Source organism: Condylura cristata, unplaced genomic scaffold (assembly GCF_000260355.1).
Source record: "Condylura cristata isolate star-nosed mole 26May11 unplaced genomic scaffold, ConCri1.0 scaffold00031, whole genome shotgun sequence".
Lineage (NCBI taxonomy): Eukaryota > Metazoa > Chordata > Mammalia > Eulipotyphla > Talpidae > Condylura > Condylura cristata.
The window spans coordinates 12,659,838-12,684,166 of record NW_004567132.1 but is presented as its reverse complement, the minus strand read 5'-3'; the positions used below and the strand labels follow the sequence as shown (position 1 = coordinate 12,684,166).

At 38.8% G+C, this 24,329-nt stretch overlaps 1 protein-coding gene across 2 annotated transcripts in view; it reads right to left on the bottom strand.

Annotated features, from left to right (window-relative positions):
- PLEK (pleckstrin) overlaps positions 1–23,399 on the bottom strand; it is a 26,061-nt gene extending 2,662 nt beyond the window's left edge. For both annotated transcript variants that reach the window (XM_012731469.1, XM_004691470.2), the window contains exons 1-8: positions 23,198–23,399; positions 13,229–13,384; positions 12,749–12,930; positions 11,098–11,189; positions 7,706–7,890; positions 5,063–5,167; positions 1,594–1,677; positions 732–801 (exon numbers count right to left, since the gene is read on the bottom strand). In XM_012731469.1, the coding sequence (XP_012586923.1) occupies positions 732–801; positions 1,594–1,677; positions 5,063–5,167; positions 7,706–7,890; positions 11,098–11,189; positions 12,749–12,930; positions 13,229–13,384; positions 23,198–23,239 (916 nt within the window). In that variant the 5' untranslated portion in view covers positions 23,240–23,399. The remainder of the gene's footprint in view (positions 1–731; positions 802–1,593; positions 1,678–5,062; positions 5,168–7,705; positions 7,891–11,097; positions 11,190–12,748; positions 12,931–13,228; positions 13,385–23,197) is intronic.
- Between the last annotated feature and the right edge of the window lie 930 nt (positions 23,400–24,329).

Genomic DNA, 24,329 nt, shown 5'->3' with positions numbered 1-24,329 from the left:
AAAAAATAGAAACAACAAATGTTGGGGTTTTATATACATTTTTGTACTATATTCATTGCATCACCCTTCATTTTTGTACACTGTATGATCTCCCCATGCAATTCCCACCACCAACTCACCCATTTTATATATAAACACACACATACACACAAACATAATATATATATATAAACACTACAGGTGGGAGTAAGAAGGTCAAACTAGATGACCTCTGGGCCACAGATGACAAGTCTGTAACTTGGTGCATGTAATTACAATATTGGTGGAGACTGACTTCTCAGGGGCAGGGAACAAGGTATCCCAGAAAAGGAATGAAGATTCCAGACTAGTTAGGCAGCTCTTCCCAAGTCACCTACTAACCAACAAGACCTACCCCACATGCACTACCCACTGACCATATTGTCTCACCACACAAAGGTCCCTTTTGTTGTGAGATTTTTCCTGGCATAAATATGCAAAAGACCCCCTTTACAGCATAACATGGTTCAGTTACAGGCATCAGTAGATAACTAGTGTTTCCATCAAAGCCAGGGCTGAGGACTTCCTCAAGGTATCCACAAAGCAACTTCAATTTCCCAAGGGGCAACATGTCTACGGTTCTCATACTGTAAACTGATGCATGCTTATGCCTGACTGATTAAGTGAATAATTCATTGCCGGCTCAGGATGCCCAATCATGGGGTGATAATACTGAGTGACCATATTTCTCTCACACAAAATCTCATCCTTACCATCTGGGTTACTTTCCACTGAAGTCACCACACAGCCTCTCAAGTGTATTGCGCCCAGAGGCTCTTCCCCCTGGAAAGAGAGGAGTCAGATGGTTTCTTTCTAAAATAGACTATATGAATATACCTTATCCTACAGGTGTAAACACTATTCAGAGTTGTTCCAACATATATCAAATCCCCCAACTCGATAAAAGCAGAAGGAAATGAAAAGAAACTGCTTGCAGATACTCCACCTTCCACTTCAGTAGGGTCAGGAGGCTGGATAAAGATACACAAATCAATCTGAGCTTCATATCAGGAAGAAAGTGTCAAAAGCAGTGGAGCAGCTGAGGGCTTAACATCTCTCAGGGAAGAGCTGCATGTTTTTGGCCCCACTCAACTGACACAGCAGGAACCAAAGAGCTCCATGCTACAAGCAGAGGCTGAGATTCTGGCTCAAACAGTTGTCTTTACACTTTAGAGTTCGCTCATTTTCTTGAGGAGAAACCTGAATAATCAACAGCCTAAATGACTGAACTTAAAGAATGCTCTCACCCAAGCTGACCCAAAAGAGTAATTATCACTGTTAGCACATTAAACCAAGAGCATGTTGTAATGATTGAGTTTTTCTGAAAATATCAGATTGAGGCAGATTAAAAAAAAAAAAAAAACTCAACCACATAAATGCCAGTAGAATATATCTTCTTCCATCCCTGACTTTATGCTGCTCTCAACACTGAGATCTTTGGTCAAGGAAGGTGGGAGAAAAAGGAAAAGGAGGCAGAAATGAAAGAAGGAAGCAAATATAGCAGAAAGGAGGTAAAAAGAAACGCAGCAAAGAGCTGCCAGGGAGGCTTCCACTCAAATGGAGGTGTCAACTCACTCCAGCCGGGTCATAGTAGTGCAGATATGCAGGATCTTCTCTCAGAATGAACTTCCTCACTTTCCAGTTTTTCCTCCTATGCCCCTGTATCCAAGATCAACATAAAGGAAGGAATAATGAGTTTTAGTATCACTCAGTACCTGTACTACCGATGATATGTCTTCGCTGAATTGAAAAAGATGCACTAGCAAACAATGTGCTGCTAGACAATGGGGAAGATATTAATTAAAACTATTTCTAAGATTATCTTCCAGCTTTAGTATTCTGTAAAAGGGTACTATGCACAACATACTGTCTTAGGTAATGAGGTGGAGGGAGGCTCAAAGAGGTTTAAGACATGTCCCTGCTTTTCAGAGTTCATAACCTATGTGGAAATATAAAACAAATGACCAAATTAAATTATTGGTACAGATAACAGTTTTCAAAGGAATTAAGTGAAGTACATGTAAGTTTGGGCTCAAAGAAACCTCATGAAGAAAACCTCATAAATACCATATCCATGTGGGCCACACAGTAGTTAGGTGAGTGACAAAGAGTTTGATTGAAAAACTACTGACAGCCATCAGCAGTTGTGTGAAATCACAAGGCATTTTCTGATGCTAAGGACTAAGCCTGGCTGGACTGGAATGCAGGTTCATGAAGAATAGCAGAGGCCAGGTTAGAAGAGTGGAAAGAGACTTGGCAAAACTAATAGGTGAAGGCAGTCACTGATGGCTTCTGAATCAGAGTGAAAAGATTATAACCATATTTTAGGAAAATTAATATGGTGACAACACACAGGATGGACCAGCTGAAGAAGTTCAAGTTAAGCCCGGGAGAAGATAATAAAGTAAAAAATAAACAAGAAAATAAATAAGAGGTCATGCTTGAAATAGTATAAATTAATAAGGACTAACATCCAGCAACATCCAGCAATCCAATGGCAATGGGGAAGAACAGCCCATATGACAGACATGATGAAAAAGAAACAGATGTGGGCCTTCCCAATAGACTTAAACCCTGACATAGCCTTGACTGTGAGTGTTAAGGGCAGAATTTGTATCTTGTTTATCATTATACTTTTGATGCCCAGAACTGTGCCTGGCACAGCAACTGCTTCCTAAAAGTTTGTAATTGCCATGAATTCTTTATGTCAGTTAAGTTATAGCAGTTTTGTTAATGTAATGGTAAACCAAGATTTCCCACAGAAAATTCTAAAGACTTAAATAACTTCAAAAGCAAGCACACAGAACAGATTCTAAGATCTATAGCAATAGTTTCTACCTTGTCACTACAATATTGTTACTTCTAAAACATCACATTTTGACAAATAGAATTTTTTTTAATTTTTTCATGCTTACATACAAAGGAATGAACCATTTGTGATTTTAGCAAATTGTGTTTCCTTCAAAATGCTCAGTTAAAGGAGTTTATAGTAAGCTTTAAGGAGTGGAGCTATTATTTGGCTGAGCATTTTGTCAAGGAAATTATCACCTAACAGTCTTTTACTTGCCTGCAGGGTGGAGGCAGGGACCCTGTACAGGACTGTCCAGAATAGCCTTTGCAACACATCAACTTCTAAAATTCCTTTTAATAATTTCTATTTTTTGCCTTAGATAATGGCTCCCAAAAGATAAGAACACTAAAGTTTCTACCTCCTACCATTTCCTCCTGACCTACAGATGCATATGTCATGTTCTCTTGTGCAGTTCCTGGGTAAATACCAAGTCATCATGAGTCAATGGAAAAGGAATGTAACAGGAAGATGTGAAATAAGCCAAACTCTGACATCACAATGTGATGCAACCAAGATCTTGATGTCATTAAGTGGGCATCTGGCCATCTTTCATTTAGTGAGTATTTCCTAAGGGATTTTAAGGAAAGCATACATGCCTGGGATTTCTGAGAATTTTTGCTAAATCATCACACACTTATCCTTGATTTAATTCACTCTACAAATGCCATTTATACACCAAGAAGGATGCTGAGCTTTCGCTAGAAACAAGAAAAGCATACAGATGACCCTTGAACAATATAGTTTGAAGTGCCCTTCTGTGTGTATGCTCCTATAAACAGGTAACATAAATTTACATTATAGGTCATTGCAGTACAGACTGTAAACTACTTTCTCTTACAATCTCCTTGATAACATTTTATTTTCTCCAGTTCATTTATTATAAGAAAATAGTATGTAATATAGGTAACACACAAAGTAGGTGTTATTTATGCTATTGGTGAGGCTTCCAAACCACAACAACCAATTTGCAGTTAAGTTTTGGGGTACTCAGTTATATGCAGATTTGTTACTGCTTACCCTTAATCCTTAAGTTACTCAAGCATCATGCATCAACTATATAACACACTGTCCCTACTTGGGAACAGAATAAGCTACCCCCAAAATATACTAGCTGAAGGCAAATAGGGCTCCGTAGAATCAGGAAGGGTTTCTCTACCTCTTCCTTAATGAAATAAAAAGAAATTAGATTTGGGGCCTGATTCAGGAAGTGTGATATTATCATAAATTGCTACAAAGAGTATGGGTTAAATGTGGTAGACCTGGAAGATGTTAGCAGGGCCTAGTTTTTCAAATTCCTCTGTGTCCATTGTCTGGCATGGCAAACATTTGTTTACAAAATCATTTACTGTTTTTATCTTCCAATAAATTATCTTCTTCCCCTTTGAACTCCCAGGCCCTCACCCCTTCTACCTTGCTAGGATGGTATATAACCCCAATTTCAATTTCTTGGCTATTAGACAACACTCACTGTGTCTTTGTAGGAAATTAAATTTGTTTTTCCTGTTAGCCTGTTTGATGTCATTTTAATTACTAGATCAGTTAAAGAGACTGAACGAGTAGAGAGAAGTTTTTTCCTCTCCTATGTCTCCATCAAAGAAGGTATGTGTGGTTGAGAAATTAAGTATTTTATTCATTGTCATAACAGAATGAATTATACTAAAAAGGATGATATAAGATAAATTCTAGTCCATTCCCTCTTGAATTTACTATGTCCCAAGTGTAATTATCTCCCCTGGGATGGGAGAAGTGATGGGAAGAGGGAGGGGAAGTGCCCAATCCCCAGTCGGGCACATCTACTTCCCACCTTGGAGATGTGGATCACAAGTGTCCTTTTTCATGCCAAGCCTTCCATGCAGTTCAACCCTGGCTAACTCCCAGTACTAGACACAGGACAGTTTTATTTTTAAGGCTCCAAAAGAAGATATTTTTTTCAATGTACCCATGTGATTATAATATGAACCAGTGTTATAAACTACTGAGCTAAAAGATTGGAAACATAAATGGAACTCAGCTCAAATAGAAGAGGTTTTTGTCCCCTCCCCCCAGAAAAAAATTAGAGGAAATAATATTGTTAAAGAACTAACAATAACAGATGCTTACTGGTCAAATAAATGAAATACTATTTGGTACCTTACAAACAGAAAGAACCTAAAAAGGAAGAATGCTTGGAAGAGAATAGAAATGGCCACTCACCTGCTTCAATAAACACCCCTGCTTAATAATGATCCCTCTGAATTCTTCTTTCAGAATCACATCATCATCACTGGAATTTTCTTCACAGAAAAATCCACTGTCTGGCTATTGGAAAACCAAACAGTTTATTTTACAAACTTCGGGCATATTGCTGCTTGTACCATCTCTACCTCTCCCCCCACCTCCAACCAACCATTAGATTGGTTTTCTTTTCCCCTGTGGTTCACATTCCAGCCTGAACTTCCAAAGCTGTCCTTGGTTAGCTCATTTCCCCTCCTCCTTTTTCTTGTTTCTGGATGCTTGTTTCTGGTTTCTAGATCACCACTCAGGTGGGGGCTTGTCAATATCCTTTTATTTTCATATGTTTCCCAAGCTATATTCTAAGTTTAGCTTAGGACATCACTTCTCTCAAAATCTCCTTTCTTGGGACTTCATAGCCACAGTTTTTGAGAGCAAATTTTACCAATTTATAAGACACTGCATAATGCTATCTCTATTATGAACACTGGCTCTCAGCTCCTTCTACTTTGAGGCCAAGAGGATGTAGACAGCCTCATCCTCAAAAATCAGGAGGGAAGAGGGATATGCACAACTATACGTAGAAACAAATCATGCAGCAAAAGAGGTGCCCCTGTGGTGACTCTTTTTTAAATCCTACAGCCAGATCAAAGATCTGAAAAAAATTGCTGACAGTGAAACTTCCTCCAAAATGAAATGAAACTCTCCCTGGGACAGTCACTTAATTTTGTAAGCGCGATAGTTCTCTTAAGTAGCTTCCTAACTTTTGTGCTCTGACCACAAGTAGAAACAAAAACTGCCAAATTCCCCCTAGAAATCCACTGTTGCTGGATTTCCCCTTGTGGGGAAATGGGCCAAGATCATCTCCATATTGTATAATATAATGTTCCCCATTTTGTAGTCAGCCTGTCATGGGAAGTGCTCAAGATTATTGGGGAGGAGACATGAGTAAATACATTTTGCATTGAGTCACATATTTTAAGCTGTAGTTGGAAAGAATGCAATCACACTTTGTGATTATATAGCTCTCTCTCTCTCAACTCTATGCGGGTTGCAATTTATACCTCTTATTTTTTTCACTATTGTATATCCTTTGACTAGAAGAATGCCTGGCATGCATTAGAGGCTAATAAATTTTAGTAATGAATTCTTGTTTAGAATAAAAATAGGTATGGACATGTAAAATACTCATCATGACTTATTAGTAGGAAAATGCAAATCAAACCACAATGAGTTATCACCTCATACTTGGGATTAGACAGTATATCAAAAATACCAGAAATACATGCTGGCAAGGGTATACAAGAAAAAGAAACCCTTGTATACTGTTGGTGGGATATAAATTGGTGCAACCTTTATGGAAGACAGTATGGAGATCCTCCAAAAGCTTAAACTAGTTTAAACTAGACCTAGCATATATCCAGCTATTCCACTTCTTAGGTGTCTCTATGGAGAATGTGAAAACACTAATTCACAAAGATGTACACCCTGATACTTACTATACCAGGATTCACAATAGCTAAGATATTGAAACAACCTAAGTGCCAGTTGACAAATGGTTGGATGGATGGATGGATGGATACACACACACACACACACACACACACACACATATGTGTGTGTATACATATGTATGAATGTATGTATATACATGCACACATACACAATGCAATATTACTCAGCTATAAAAAAAGATGCAGCCTTGCCATGTGTGACCACATGGATGGAACTTAAGGAGATTATGTTAAATGAAATAAGTCAAAGAGAAAGAGGGCCATCCCTGGTGGCACAATGGGTTAAAGCACAACACTATGAATCAAGCTTGCAGCCACTGCAGTATGAGTTCAATTCCCCACCAGGGGGTTGACCCATATGGTATTGCATACCTCTCCTGGCCTGCCTGCTGCTCCCCTCAGCAGTGTATTTCAGTTCTGCTCCCCACTCTGTCTTTGGTGGATCCTCTTACCCCCCACACCTCTGGCCTGTACCCCAGTACTTACATACATAAATAAATAAATCTTAAAAAAAGAGAGAGAGAGAGAGAGAGACACTGAGTGGTGACAGTCACCTGTGGAATATAAAGAAATAAATCAAGTGACCGAACAAAAGCAAACTTTAGGCTCTGATAACAAAATTGTGGATACCGAAGGGGGAGCAGTAGAATGCAGAATGAATGGGAATAGGGGTCAACTGGCTGTTGGTGAGACAGCGGTTATTAGAACTTCGGTATAGGATGTGGTATAGCAGTAGACATTTGAAAGGTGTAAGGTCATACTCTTAAAATCTAAACAGTGTTGTAAACCAATGTTACCTCAATTTTTAAAAATTGATATATTAAAGTTTAAGAAATTTATTTATAGACAACTGTTCAAATAAATGATAGTTTCCTTTAAACTGATTCAGTTGGATATGCAGGCATTGTGGAGGAGGACAGACATCAAGTTGAAATTTGGGGTGTCTCCTGATTCTTCCCACCTGACATCTCTATCCCTTCCTCCATCCTCCTTTACCTAACAACTTTCTGTAGGTTTGGGCTTTCTTTTACATGTGTGGATATAATCTGAAGTCAATCTAGAATCTGCCCAGAATAGCAAAGATCATAGATGGGTAGCTCCTTTCACTTACAAAGTAGTAGAAGGCATCAGGGTTGTCCAGGAAAGGGTTTTCAGCTGCCCCATCTGCTGCACTCTTGGATAAATCTCCAGCAGGCTGCAGGTACCCTTCATTGAGCAGTGAGGAGGCAATCATGAGGCCTTCTTGGCGATTCCTAACAGACTGCTTGGAAAGCAGCCAGTCAATGACACAGTTACCTAGATGGGATCATGGAGGGAAGGTTAACTCTCCATACCAAAGAACAAGCAACTGACAGAACACCAAAGTGCATGGCTTGTCTAATCTTTCTTGTTATTTCAAGAAGGAAAAATAGTGGGATAGATAACAAGACACAAAAGAACCCATGTAAAGGTTTCTGGTATTGTTGTTGATACCTATATGCTCCTTCAGGAGAAATGCATGCATCAAAGAAATAGTTTTTACTAACCCACTGATTTACTTCATTAACAAACATCTCTTATGTGCCTACTAGATACTAAGTACTGTGATGGGGATTGAGGAGGCTTACTCAGGGAATCCAAAAGGGAGAGATGGCTGGCGAGTAGGTATTATAACAAAAGCATTGCCGTGGGTCACTAGAAGCTACTGAGTCAAGTCTGTATGACATGTGGGCAGGGGAAAGGGAGTTGTGTGTGCACTTTGGGAAAGATTCATAAAGGAATGACATTGAACCCAGGCTTCAAAGTGAGTAAATGATTGCCCGGTACATGAGGCAGGAGCTGACAGGAACTAACACAGGCTGAGGGGGGCAGCAGTGTGGACAGAGGCACAGAGACAATGAAGCAGCCCCAATGCAAAGTGGAAACAGGAGAAAGCAAAGAAGACAAGGGGGAGAGGAAGGCAGAGTGAGTGAGAAGAGCTTTGATGACACATCAAGAAATTTGATAATGAGGCAAGTTTTCCAGCAGGAAACAACAGTCACATGTATATTTTATAAATTAAAATTTGAGGCAATTAATTGTACTGAACGTCACACCTTGGCAGAGGCTAGCAGGCACCATTAGAAGAGTCTGCCTCAAGGATGGAATGCAAAGAAAATAAAATAAAATTAACCCATCTACAATATAACTTTGTGTTTCAAAAGGCACATTTTTTTACAAATGTCGACTAGAGAGTCAACATGACCACCAGCAAGTTCCCCATCATCAAATCAAGAACAGTAGCATGCACCATTCTTGAAAAAGGAGTGAGAGCAGCTGGCTGATCAGCCTTCCATGAATTTCAACTGTGAATGGCTTTTACCCGATTTTTTTTCTCAAAAGGTAAGTGGATACTGTATTTCTGCTTTCAATCCTAGCCATAACCCTATAAAAAAGGGAGGATATTCTTAGTATCCTAAGAATAAGAAAGTTAAGACTCAGAAAGTTTAAGTGACTTTAGGCATGTGTTCTTATGCCATGTCTTCACTTAAGTGTTAGAACCCTAGATTCAATGCTTGTTTAGCTACACATGCTACAGCTTGAAAGACAAATTCAGCATGGTTGCCCTGTCTCCTGACATTCAAATTGTATCACACGTCAAAAATGAGTGGACTCTTTTTTAGATTTATTTCCCTATTGAGACTAACTGACTTCCACATGAAAGCTCCAGCCTACAGAATTTCTAGAACTCACCTTGAATTTCAAAAGGAAGAACTTAGGGAATACTACCACAACACTGTGACTCACAAAGCCATTACACAGGAAATGCCTGGTCTGGACCTTGTACCCAGATCTACACCGGAACTTCCCCTTATTCCCACTCAAGGCTTTGCCTTAGAGACCTTAGTTCCTATAGTTAAGGGTCTTTGTCTTGTCAGTTCCCCTTGCTTATATGGCTTGGTGTTTGACACAAATCTCAGCCTGGGCTTCTCTGATGCTAATGGTTACTGCCTTAATTCTTTGAAGTTGAATTCCCAAAAAACATTGTCAGACTAAACATTGCCAGATAATGCCTTTTAGCCTTCCAACTTTCTAGCCTTGACCAACACCATTTTTATATATTATCTAGTGACTGTACATCCCTTCAGATTTTACATCTGTTGTCTTTTCATGTTGTCTTTTCAGCATTTTCCTCCTTTAAACTTTCCTGTCACCATAAGTAAGGTACTAGGCATCTGACAAACCTAGTATTAGAGTCCTGTGTCCTAGTGAACCACCTGCCCTTTTTTTTTTTCTGGCTTGGATGCATCTTCTGAATCTCTCTGCAACATAACTTTGAACTCACTTTCCCTTGTTCAGCATCCTTATCAGAATTCCTTCATAAATACTTAATGAAATCCTACCCATCTTTCAAAGTCAAATTTAGGTACCACCTTCTATTCATCTCAACAACCTACTGAATTCTTTCTTTTTTCTGCACAGAACTGATTGTGCAGACCTGTTCCTCTTAGTCATAGTAAGCACACAGAGATTTTGCACCATTTTGAACTTAGTGTGTGCCAGGAATTACTCTAACATTACAGCAAGTCTATAAAGTAAGTGTGCTGTGGTAACCCCCATTTTATAGACTGAGAAAGTAAGCACAGGGAGGTTAAGGACTGGCCTAAGGTTTTACAACTAGTAAGGAACACAGCCAGAATATGGACCAAAAGACATGATTTCAACCACTACACTGTATATCTAAACTCTTCTTTTTTTTTTAAGATTTATTTATTTGTGCATACAGAACTGAGGTACAGGCCAGAGGCTCAGGGGCGGAGAGAGGCTTCACCAGAGACAGAGTGGGGAGCAGAACAGGCAGATTGACGAAGTACACTGCTGAGGGGAGCAGTGGACGGGTCAGGAGAGGTCTGCCACCCCATGTGGTCACCTCCGGGGCAGGCAGGAATCGAACTCATGTGGAAGTGGCTTTAGCTTCTTAGTGCTGTGCTTTAACTTGCTGCGCCACCAAGGAGGGCCCTAAACTTTTTTTTTTAACTGATATAGTTGACATAAAATATTCTATTTATCTTGGTGTAAAATAATTATTTCATATTTTTGCTCATTCTAAAATGATCACCATAATAAATTCAGCTAACATCTGCCAAATTCTTAAATATTTAATGCCTTCCCCTTTGCTGCCACAGACATCCCTAAAATAGTCACCTGAATCTTACATTGTATATCTTGGTTTCTGTTTATCATACTGAGGGTCTCATCTTATTCAACTGTGTCTATTTCAACATAATGTCACTTATTGAAAAATAAGTAATCCTTTGATTGACATAACTGGAACTTTTGAAACTTTATCTTGAACAACAAAGTTCATTTCTAGTCTGTCTTCTGCTTCCATACTGGGACATTCGATTCTCATGTTCACTGGCCAGGTTCTATGACCAACCATTCACTATACTCCTTACTCCCTACCCCAATAATTAGGCTGAGGGAAAACTCCATGTTGTCCCTCATTTCAACTGCCCCATTTCAGACTTGAAAGGTTTTTACCTGTGAAGCAGTGATTAAAAATCTTCTTGTCCTTTTCTAGGTTGAGTTCTTTCACTCCATTTTCTGTGTCTTTCATGGACAAATACAAGGCACTGCAGAGAGACAAACACAGATGGTGAGAGAGGACACTTCAGATTGAAGACTTCTCTTTGGAAGCAGCCACTACGTAGAGGCTGGCCATGAACACAAGCTTTTCCTTCCCAGGGGTTCCTCAGTCTCGTCTCCCCACCATATTGTAAGTAGGTGATTATAAATAGTTTATATTTGATTATAGAGAGTTTATGCTTGCAGAATTCTGTGACCTGCCCAGCATTCAACAATATATACCAAGGTGGTGTTACTGCTTCTTAAACTAACCAAGTTGTTGACTTAACTCCAGGTGTCTGAAATGGAATATTGAGCCCCAGCTAGGTACCAAAGATTAAAGATTCCAATGCCAGTTTTCATACACATTCCATATCTTTAAGGCCCCTCAGTTCTTTAAGTATCCTTCAAGAGACTATACTAATATAGTCACTTGCATCCAAGAAAGTGAGTGTTTTGTTTAGATTTATCTCTTAGTCTAAAAATTATAAGGCTAAATAGTTTTCATGTTTGTCTTTGAAGTAGTAAAGATAACCTTATCAGAAAAAACACAAGAGCAACACAGAAGACCACTTTCATCCTGTGTTCTACAAAGCAAGAGTCTCATTCCCATGTGGCTCTGACACCTGTGATCAGAAATGTGGCCATGTGACGAAGCCACAGAGCAGCTGCACTCAGACCAGAAACCTTTTGTGGGACTTCACCAAAAACTTCCCTAGTGATTGGTCTCCCCAAGTTCAATGTGCAGACTTTATCGTACTCCTTGACATGCCACCTCCCATGTTAGGCTTGCAGTGGGATGTTTTGGTCCCCACTGAGGGACTCCCTAACCCAAAACAGAATCTTGTTGGACATGTTGGGCAGGTGACATAGAATTATTCTTGACAGGGCTTTTTTTCAGAATATGCTCAACATAACAGTAAAACTAGCAAAAAAATAAAGAGCCCCAGACAAAAGGGCTCATGTGACAGGAGTCATGAAATATACATGAAGGAAGAACACCCCAACAGGGGCTGAATTTATTTATGGGCCTCTGACAACATTCGGGTAACAACTGTCACCTGCAAGGCCAAGTCAGCCAACATCAGAGCCCATTAAACCAGGCCAGAGCGCAAATGGTTTCCGCTCAGAATAAGCTTTCACTTTGGTTGGCCTTTGGTGACTGTGAATGTGTGAATGTGAACTTAAACTTGAAACCTTACATGTTTGAGCATAGAAGCCCTGCCTTTTCCTACCTACTTTCAGATCCTGGTACTTTCTTTCAAAACTTACTTATTATGGGTACTTAATAAATGTGATGATGTTCTTTCTCTTTCTCCTCTTCTCCCCCCTCTATCTCTTCTCTCTGCCAAGGTTCACCAAAATAAGGGAATTTATAATTCATCATTCTCCTCTCCTCAACTGCTAGTAATTAGTGAAGCCACCACCACTCCCTCAAACCCAGAGACTACCTTGGTCCAGGGGGACAATACAGCTATCAGAGGTGAGAAAAGCAAGCCCTGGACCTGTTAGATTTCCTCAAAAGGGAGATAAAAGAAAGGGAGAAGGCAAGCAAACAGGAAGTCACCTTAAGTCAATGGTTTCTGGTAGTCGAATGGACTTCCTGGTGGATTTCCTTGCAAACTTCTGGCCTCCTTCAATGCATTTTATGGCCTTCTTGGTATCCCGAACCCAGCCATCTCTCTCCTCCAGGAAGGCTGCTTGGAAGAAGTGGTCCTGCTGCTTGTTCGTAGTGATCTTAAACACAAACTAAAAATCAAAACATATCCCATTAAGAATGATTCCAGTCAAGAGGCAGAGGCCCTTTACCAAGCAGCAGTAAGCCCACTCTGTCCTGGAAGTGCTTGGCCACAAATGTGGCCAAGAGACCCAAATGTCAAGAGTGGGTGATGGGCAGTGGTGAGAGGGACTGGCCCAGGGACCACAATTCACACTGTGGATTATAAGCTCCACGCAGCTCAAAGGTCAATTCACACTGTGGATTATAAGCTCCACGCAGCTCAAAGGTCTGACAAGGTATTCGTTGTAGTCAGTGATACCAACTCACCATCCTTTTGCCAAAGTCCTGACAAGGGCTAGTCAGAGTGCTTCCTTTCAGGGGAATCATTCCTTTGGGGCTATTGTCACTTTTCTTCTTATAGAATTCAATTCCATCTTCTAACAATAAAACCCACATGGGTTTCCAGGTATTGAACATGCTCCCCTGTGATGACAATAAAAATCCTGGGTTAACAATCTTCTAAAACACTGTAAGTAGTCTAGCTTTGGCCAATCTACAGGCAGTTGACTCGTGTAGACAAGATTCAGGGGAAAGGGGACTGACTTTCTGCCAAAAGCTTAAAAACTAATTTTAGATAAAATGTATGCATATCTATATAATCAGCCAATAAGCCTCATGTGGGCCATTACCAAGAGAATATGGTGTAGATCTCTACTCTCCTTCATAAATATTTCAAACTTATTTCTAATTTGTGCATTGTTCAACTCAGAATGGCAAATGAATTCCATCTCCAGAGCCAACTCAGACTGAGTTAGTTGTGGACACCGGAGGCTGGACTCACTGGGAAATTGTCACTGCTCAATATTTATGTCTACAATGGGCATGAAGGTCAAAAAATGTGGATGCAAGCCAGAGTTAATTCCATCCTTTGGTTTGACCAATTTTTATCTGAATAGGACTGATAAAAATCAACTCAGCAATTTTTGTGTGCCAGCATGGCGAAGCTGTGTAACAATCACTTACAAGATGATCTATAATGCCAGAGTAAGGCCAGCCCTGTTAATGTGGTCTTTAGGAAAATACTTACTTAAGAAATTTTCAGTTTGGGTTAGTGCCAGCTACTCCTTTAGCAATAAATGAGACATTCCGACTAGCTCAAGGACATCTCTTACTTGTCTATATCGTGGGAGGACTTTGAAAAAAGAAGGGGTCAGGATTCTCTTTGCCTCTCATTTTTGAACTCAAGATGTTGCTCTGTCATGTCTACCACAGGATAGAATTATCATCTATGTTCCAACATATCCTGCTCTTATCTTAAATACAAACACCCTCTATATAAATGTCCAGTTGCCCACAAGGCAGACTATGCAAAAAGATAAATGCTTCTGTTTCCTTTCTTTGCTTATCCAAGTGACTAAAAAAAAAAATCTATTTAGAGAACACTATCTCTTTTCTGTAGAAGCAGAACAATTATCCATATGAATATTGGATTAAGTCCCTTTTTTAAAAAATGGGCAAGTTCACACACTGTGGCAACATGTAAAATAATTTCTGCCAATCAACTATATTTCTAGTTTATGTCTAAGAGAGAATCATATACAGAATATAATGAGGTCTTACAAAACAAGAAGTATACAATCAATTTTTTAAGAAAGTAAAAGACACTTCATTAAGGAAGCTACTAGAAAGCATACCAATAAGTATTCATGTTTATTCACCAGGGAAATGCAGATGAAAATCACAATGAGATATCTCTGCACATCCATTAGAGTATCTAAAGTTTAAAAAGATTGAAAGAGAAAGATTTGACAAGGTTAGTAACTGGAACTCTTACACATGACTTGCACGAGAGCAAAATGGAACATCCAGCTTGGAAAACTGTGAAGAATGTCCTTATTCTTAAGAAGACACATGTTAAATATTTAGGAGTGAGGTAGCATGGTGTTTATAACTACTCAAATATCTCAGCAGAAAAATATTTTGCTAAGAAATATCAATATTCTGCTAATCCTAAACCTAAATTAAGAGAAAGGTATCAAAATGAGTCCCAGGGCAAGTGAGTGTTAATTAGGTAGCTTCAGAGACAGTGCAAAGACTGCGAGAATTAAAAGAGGCCTTGGAGATAGGGCAGAGAAATTAAGGAGGGCTAATGAGGGCAGTAAATTGTAAGGTATGATGTTTACAACTACTCAAATATCTTAGCAGAAAAATATTAGTTCATGTATTTATATGTAAGTGTAGAAATAGGAAGGAGAAAAACAAATGTGGCCATGTGTGAAAATTAATAAATCTACATAAATTGGATTTAGGTTTTGTATTACTTTTTCTATTTATTTCTGTGGATTTGCAAGTTTTCAAAATAATTGGAAAAAATTAATAATGCTACTACAATGTATTAAAATTTAAAATATTCTTTTAGGGAAATATATTTAAAATCTACTTAATAAAACTATTAAAATAATAGAAAATAATAAAAGATATTCACAAATCTAGGGGTAAGACATTGGACTAGATGATTGCCAAAACATCAAAGATGTATTTGTACTGCAGACCTAGAGAAGATAAGTAAATGTCATAGACTCAGAATGCTTGACCTTGGAATTTGAATAAATTGGGAGAGGTCAACCGCATTGCATTCCTTCTGTAGACAATGAAAATAATGCTACTTCTGAGACAACTGCTTAAAGTGAATTTGTGGCTTTCTAATTCAGATGTAGCCTTAGGGATATGTCAACACTCAGACAATATGGATTCAGAGTCATTAGTGCATTGAAGAGGCATCAACTCTGCAAGCAGAGTTTATTTCTTATAAAATAAAAACCCAGGCAAGGTTTTACAGTGGTAGTTAAAGGAAGATAATGGACCCAGGACTGATCTCTCTCCTATCAGTCCACACTGAAGCCCCAGCTTCCCCCTGGAATTACCTGACAGACCATCCCCTGCTTTTTATCCCTTTCTGTCTCTCCCTGTTGGTGCTTAGCCAAGGACAAACCTGGAAGTAGGATCATGGAATATTCTCGCTAGAAAAGCATTTAGGATTATCTATAAAGACTCTATTCATGCAGCTAAGGAAGCTGAGGTCCAGTTAAGTAACTGGACTCAGGATATCTGAACAGTAAATGTGGAACTGGGACTAGAATCCTACTTTGCTAACATCCAGTTCTGTGATTTTCCCTCCATTTCCTCTCAGATGCCATCTTCATTTTATTTCCTATATAAATAAAATTCTGGGATCTAAATCAACTTCATTAAGTCATTTAGTTAACTTTATGCATAGCCTTGTGTTTGTGTGTGTGTGTGTGTGTGAATATACACATATATTTGCATGTGTATGTAAATATACACATACACATATATATGTGTATGTATAAAATTGTAAAATGTATCACTAAAACATTGTTTTATGATTAGATAAACAGACATACTATATATACAAAATCATGCAACATGTTAATAATAATAATATTAACTTATGTGACTTCTACAGAGAGACAGGGATACAGAAAGAGACAGACACAGAGAAAATATATTTCTGTTTTTTCCCATAAGAAACCAAAACCTATCCAAGTACATGTCACAACGCTTAGTTTTAGATGCTGAATCAAATTTCAATTTACCCAGTGAATAATTTCATTATCATGGGATTGGTATAACCTAGTGCATAAGAACTTGACATTGCACGACACCAGAAGAAGAATGTCACCATATGAGAGGTTGAATTTTTGTACATTTAAAAAACTTGCAACAACTAAAAAGCAAATAATAGTTCATGCATATTTGTAATATCTTACTATATAGTTTAAGGTTAATGTCCTTAATATATCTTAACTCTATAATCAATGAGAAATATATAATACCCCCAAATTTTTTTAAGTGAGAAAATATAGATAATTCTCAAAAGAGGAAATGCCTAGGTCCAATAAACATAAAATGTACTATTTCAACAAATTCGAATAATTGCAAATTAAAATTAAATAAGATGTAATCATTTTTCTTTAACAAATGTTAAATTGTATTGGTAAAGATTTGGGGGCAGGGAAAGAGCTCTATGAGCCAGCAATTAGTGTGGGCTGTCAAAAAAAAAATTAAAGTTATTGTAGGCTATATAAATAGAAGCATAAGATTTAAAGTGAAAAAGTCTAATTTGACATGGCCATAACCAGTAGGGAACCATGGACTGTGGAGCTGGATGATCCAACTTCAAATCCCAGCTCTGCCACATTCTAGCCATGTCACCCTGAATAAGTTTTTTAACCTCGTGTTCTCCAACTGGCAAGTACAGATAATGCTACCACTATTTCTTAGGGTAACTGGAAAATTAAATTAAAAATCCACATAATTTATATATGGCATATATAGAACATAATAAATACATACTCATTAAAAACTCCCTATTCCCTGTAAATTTGTTCTTATTAAATATATCTGGGAACAACCTTGAGTTCTGGAAACCTCAAAACTGCAGTTAAACAGGAGTCGGCTCAAAAGGGAGTAACAAAATGGTATCTCTCTTGGGGAGCTGTTGACAGTACATTTTACCCCAAAAAGGAATAGACAAATCCATTATCAAGGGTGTTGTGGTTTTGAAGTCCAAAGAGGTGGAGTTTTCAGAAAATAATAGATTACTGTATAACTTAAAGGAGGAAGTGAGTGAACTCCCTGATATAGGAGTTATTCAAGCATACATGTTAACAGATGAGTAAAAAAATACAGACCATAAAAGGAAGTTCCATCAAATATTTGCTTCAATACTTACCCTTCTGTCAACCCTAAAATTCTACACATGTATCCCCAAAAGCCTCTTCAACCCATCATCCCTTTAATCTTCTATCTTTAGATGCTCCTGTCAACCCTTGGGCCTGATCTCACAACTATCTACATCTTAAAATCCTATGTAACAAGGAATTATTTTTTAAAGATAGTTTATTTATGTTTTAAGTGAGAAAATATAGATAATTCTCAAAAGAGGAAATGCCCAGGTCCAATAAACATAAAATGTACTATTTCAACAAATTCGAATAATTATTATATTCGAATAAGGAATTATTTTTTAAAGATAGTTTATTTATGTTTACAGAACTGGGATACAGGCCAGAGGTGTGGTGGGTGAGAAGATTCACCAGAGACAGAGTGGGGAGCAGAACAGGCAGATCTACTGAAATACACTGCTGAGGGGAGCAGCGGGCGGGTCAGAAGAGATCTGCCATGCCATGTAGATCAGCTCCCTGGCTGGTGATTGAACTCGTGCTTCAGTGGATTCAGAGAGTTTCATAATGTGATGCTTCAACCCGTTGACCTACTAGGGAGAGCCCTCATAACAGGGAATTTTAATTCCTTGGTTTTTCTGACTTTGTTAGACAAGTTTCTTTCTTTGAGACATGTTCACTCAACAAATAATAACAGAACAATTCTCTGCTTCTAGGCTTAGGTATCTGGGTGTGAAGATGACCAAGAGAGTCTCTATTTGGAAGGGCTCCAGTCTAGTAGGAGAGAGCACAGCCTGAATAGACAGCTCCAGTTCAGTGTAACAATGCATGACTGGGCCATGACCCATGCCTTCCTGTGTACGTGCCACTTCACGGAAATGGGCCACAACCCATGGCTGAGGGTTGGGGCAACTTTGGTGTTAAGAACTCCTCCCAGACATCTCCACTAGTGTGAAGACACCTCCTTTAACTTCTCCTTAAGCTTCAAACTTCTCTTTTTATTGCTGACCTGTAGCTGGAACTCACAGTAAAATCACATTATGACCAAATCTACATAGCTAACTAACTAAAGCAGAACTATGAGTTAGTACTGTTTTTTCTCCCCCCACTCATGGGACATGCTATTTTAAGTTGCTGTGGGGTGTTCAGTGCTATTTCTGATGCTTCATAAATTATATCATCTAGATTTCCAACCTGATCTCTCAAAAACTTGAATATTATCCTAGATAAATGGTCATTTGTACCTATTTCAATTCTTTGAAGAAAAGGAAACCAATCTTTTCAGTAGTATATTTTTTTACATAAGTAAATTATTCTAGATTGGACAATTTCTCAATAAAACCACATTAAGTGAGTAAGAAGGAAATGGCACAGATGTTTCTGTGAGATGTGAGTTCAAATCTCTGTTTTGCCTTTTTTATAGGCTTATCCCAGTTACTTAATTTTTGCAAACATTAGTCTCTTCATCTAGACAATGAAGATAATAAAATACCATGTTTCTTGATAAAGATTAAGTCAGACAATAAGCTTAAAGAGCTAGGTAGTGGCTAGTTTATAGTAAGTGCTAAAAAAATGTTGGTAATCTTATAGGTAGATCAACACGATTACACAGTTTTATGGGTATGCAATAAAAATCATTTTGTCAGAAGGCTCTGCTAGACAATACCATTCAGATCCACAGTGCTTTGGAAAGGAAAATCCAGCAATGAGATCCTGTGAGGACCACATGTAGCATGGCTAGGCACAGCTGTGAGAGACACTGGGCTCACTGTGGGCTTCCAGTCCAGCTCTGTCACTTACTAGCTGTGTGAGCTTGGTCTCCTCATCTGTAAAATAACTTGTACCCACTTAGAAGGGTCATTGTAAGTATTAGTGCATTAAATGCTTAAAACTGTGCCTGCTTCAGGATAAGCACCACATGTGGTAGCTATTATGATGATGGTAAATCAGTGGGTGCAAGATTCTGGTGACTGTTTCAAGTAGCTGCACAAAAGAATTCCAGTGTCAAGATACCCGAACCCTCTTTCCTTCAAACTTTCCTCTTTACCACTGCTCAGTGTCACCCTTTTCTTGCCTGCTCAAGTCCCTTATTCTTCCCTTTCCTTCCCTATTCCTAATTACTGTGCTATTTCCCAGCCTCTCAGTTACCCAAATCCCTAACCCACTCTTTGGATCAGGCCTCGTGTGAGAAATGCCTACGGCATTGGTCCTAACAGTTGGCTCGATAAACCTCTAGAAATGAAGCTGGTGTGTGATATGATGATGATGGAGTCCAGGGTTGTAATATGCTCCTCTCTCATTTAAGCTATGCTTAAAAATATATCCAAGTTAATAATGTATTTCGAAGCACCTCCAAGATATGTTTATGGTTTATCATCCCTATTCAGATAGGGAAGCTTGAAATTACTAATCCCAATCTTGCCACAATACAATTTCCCAGGCTTCACTCTGGTTCAGGTAAAATTTCTTCTGACCTCTGCTTCTGCTGACTTCAGTCAGCCTCCCTTTTCGAATGCTGAGTAGGACCAATGAGACAGGAGGTTGAGCTAGAAGGTGAACTGGGTTTGAATTTCAGGATGTCCTACTACGTGTTGGACTGTGGGAAAGCCCCTTCTTCTAAGCCCCAGGGTTCTCTGGAAAATGCGAATAAGGATATTATCACATGGGGTGCTAAGGAATGAATACTTAGAGAATGGCTGGTGGCAATGTGGTAAATTCTAAATGCTCTTTTGTTTTGGTCATAAGTCAAAAGTGACAAGACTTGGGACGAGGAAATCTGGCTTTTATTTACATTGAAATAGATGCAAAATGACAGAACCACACATTTTTCTTCCTTTTCTTTCCTTCATCTCTATTTAAATATCTTGGGCAGAAGGCCAAGAAACTGGAATTGTGAATGTCAGCAGTTATCTTGTATAGAGAAAAAGAAGCAGGCATGTTTTATAGTTAAGGCCATTGACATTCACCCCAAGATTTCTCTGATTTGACAAAGTCTTTGTACCAGCATTTTCTGCTATATTTTTCTACCCAAAATCTCTATCTTCGATAAAATGATTTCCTAGAATAACACAATATAAATTATAGTCTTTATTGCCACCCAGGTATCTGTAGAGGAGAAAAAAGTGAATGGAGGTAGATTCTTATATTATTATCTGTCATACTTTAAGATCCAAAACCATAGTCAAGACATCTAACAGGATGACAAAGATCTTCACGATCCTTTCTTCACTATTAACTTGGTGACTAGCGCAGGTACCAATACATACATACCCCAGAGGGCCCCTGATCTATTGAACTGCATGTCGATACTGATGCTAATTGTTGTTACCATTTGTGTAGCACCTAACACATTCCTGACATGTGCAGTTTTAATCCATAGGCATAAGGTAATTGAATGCAACTTAACCTCTAAAGAAGTTAAGAATTTTAATGAATTTACTTGGAAATTCTAACTTTATATATAGTTCTTCAGCCCACAAAGAGAGTGTTTCTGAACCAACTATTACTTTTAAATGTCAAGTTAGAGAATTTTAACATATTACAACAGGAATTGTTTAAAAAAAAACTTGAAAAACTGTGGAAATATCAATTGAACTGTCACTTCTTGTTTTAGGTTATTTTTTAGATTGTTCTTTTCAGGTTATAATCTGAGAGAATTGCTTTCTTTGGTTAAAAATATGTATTGGGTCCTCCCTGGTGGCGCAGCGGGTTAAAGCACTGCACTGAGAAGCTAAAGCCACTTCAGCATGAGTTCAATTCCCGCCTGCCCCGGAGGTGACCACATGGCGCGGCAGACCTCTCCTGACCCACCCGCTGTTCCCCTAAGCAGTGTACTTCGTCGATCTGCCCGTTCTACTCCCCACTCTGTCTCTGGTGAATCCTCTCGCCGCCCCTGAGCCTCTGGCCTATACCCCAGTTCTATATGAACAAATAAAAAAAAAATCTTAAAAATATGTATTGACTTCAGTGCATATATTCATCCTCATTTTCTGGTGGGACAGATTCATTAAAGATTTAGTTTTATGTATCTTTTGTAATTTGGGGTTTTCAAGTATGAGTATACAACAAAATTAATAACAGCAATTTTCATTGCAAAAATGCTTTCAATTATTTAAAAGGGGAAAAAAAGCTCTTGCTGAAATGTTTCCATTCATCCGCACTTCTCAGGCAATCAGTAAAGAAATGTCAACATTAATTATTGTGGATTCTCAGAGAGAACATTAGTGCTGATTGCAAAGAACCTACATATACCTTTATGTATATATGTGTCTTTTACAAAGGATGTTTCAAAGAATGACTGGCTAGAGACAATATCAGGCCTTGTTTATTCTCCAGCATCTGCTCGTAACTCTCACTAACACAGATACACTACAAACCAAATTTAGGTTAGCTTCACTCTAAAAAAAAATCCGGGTACACCGGGTAGAAGTCAGTGCTACCAGCTAGAACCGCAGCAATCAGGTTGAGTTTCCCCAGTGGCCTTCAGTGGTCACTCAGTTTCAAGGCCTCAGTTTTTTCTCTGGAGTTAAAGGAAAAAGGCTGAATGACCTAAGGCCCCTTCTAGCTTTAATAAAAACACAAGCAAGCAGAGATGTATGCTGAACCTCCACACATACAGAACATTTTAGGCTAAAATGTTAAACAATGAATGGCTTTTGAAATAGTCGCACTAGGTTCTTGTTCAATGAATATGCTGGTTACCTGAAGTTCTCTACATTCAGAATGTATTGAACCTTAATTCTCTTCTGACACGCCCCTGAGCTCCCTGGGTCAATATGAGTGTACTTATTTATTTAGGTGTTGCGCACAGGATGCCCACAAGGTCTGTGTGTGAACTTACCATCCTGTGGTGTTTCACAATGACACGGGCACTACATGTGCCTGCCCCCAGAAGAAAAGCCAAACAGTGTTAACAGAATTCCCTGCGTGGTGCCACACCAGTGAGACTAAGCATTTTTAATATACCTGTGTCCCTGTGTCCTCGTTTTTTAAAGGGGGCATTGACCTGCCATGTCAATCACACATTTTACAATTCACTGAAAATTATGAATGAAAAGATTTAGCCCAATAAAAGAAAGCATCAATGTTTAAGCAAGACGGCCCAATAAATAAGGCACAATTACTGTGTTGTTTTAACAAGTCACCATTAAAATTTCTCTTCTTGCTCACCACCAAAAATAAAAGAGGAGAAAAGAGATTTAAATAAAAGCCTTTTCAACAGAAGAGTTGAAATGTCCTAGTATAACACAGATATATGACTTTTGAAAGGATGCTTTAAATGATGAAGGATTTTGCTCAAACACCCACTTTCCAGACCCTGCAGTCCAGGACTCTCACACCATAAGACCAAACGGTGCTGACCCACCCCTGTGCTGGGTTAATTTATCTTTCAGAATCAAAATGCACCAGTATATGTCCTGACTTTCCCCACCCTCAACATTCTATGTGCTGCAACACTCCCCTATTTCAACCCAGTAGTTTTAGTATTAAATATACCTGAAATAAGTGGGTAAAGTGTGTAAAGCTGGACTCTAGCCCACACCCCAACCTTATTTCCAGCGATACCTGCCTAGGTGACCCTTTTGCTTACCTTCTTCACGAGGTAGCCTTCTCTGATCCGCTTTGGTTCCATGTCTGATGGACAGGTAGTGGGGTCCACTCTCAGACAACTCCTCCTCTGAGCTCAATCTCCTCTGAAAGCCAAGAGAGTTGCAGGCTGCTTTTTTTACAGTGAGGTCCCTTTCACAATTTCCCCTCTGCTGAACATCGCATGATCACACCCTCTTCCCCTCTCTAGGTCAAAATGAGGAACTGCCGACCAAAGAAACCCACTCTTCTAATGTTGGAGACTTGTTAAAAGTCTCGCTAGAGCAAATATAGTTACCCATATTAAATTTTTATTACTATTAAAAAAAAATTCTGCTAAAGAGAAAAAAAAAATGGTAAAGACAGAAGAAAGCCTTATTGGTGGGAATTGTCCTGGTTTAAAGTACTATTCTTAAGATCCTGTAAATGCTTATTAAAATTGCTCAAACAATTCAGACCTGACTGTTAGCATAAAAAAGATTACCACTAAGTGGAAGCCAGGTTTATGCCAGGTATGCTGTGCCAGGTATGCTAATTATCCTAGTGTTTACCAGAAACCCACAGGGGAAAGTATAGTAAGTCTCTTTCTTAAGAATGGGGGAGCTCAGGTTCAGAGAAGAAAGCAACTGTCAAGGAGCATACCAGGTATAAAACAGTGGGAGGGACTTCAGCAGGGTGTTGCTGCCCCACATTGGGCCAAAGAACCTCAAATCACACAGAAAGCCAAACCCACAGAAGACCTGTAAAAAGAAGTCCACAATAAAGCTTGTGTTTGAGAAGCTGTACTTTATAGGTTCAGCTTGGCAACTCCCCTTCAGATTGCCATATGAAAGCCCACCAAGGGTACTACTGCAGAGATTACCACTGTGACAGTATTTGATGTTATATTTCCCAAATTATTTGCCCACAGAATTCCTTTTTGGACAATTTTTAACTTCTTTGATGGAAGTGTGTTCCTCCAAAAGAAGTCCTAATTCCCACCCCTTAGAATATAGTCTTATTTGGAAATAAGTTTATCGCAGATGTCATAATTAAGAGGAGTCATCAGAGTAGGTGGACCCTTAGCTCTATATGATGATATCCCTATCAGAAGAGGATAGAGACAGACTGGAGAGAAACATTTACAAGCCCAAGAA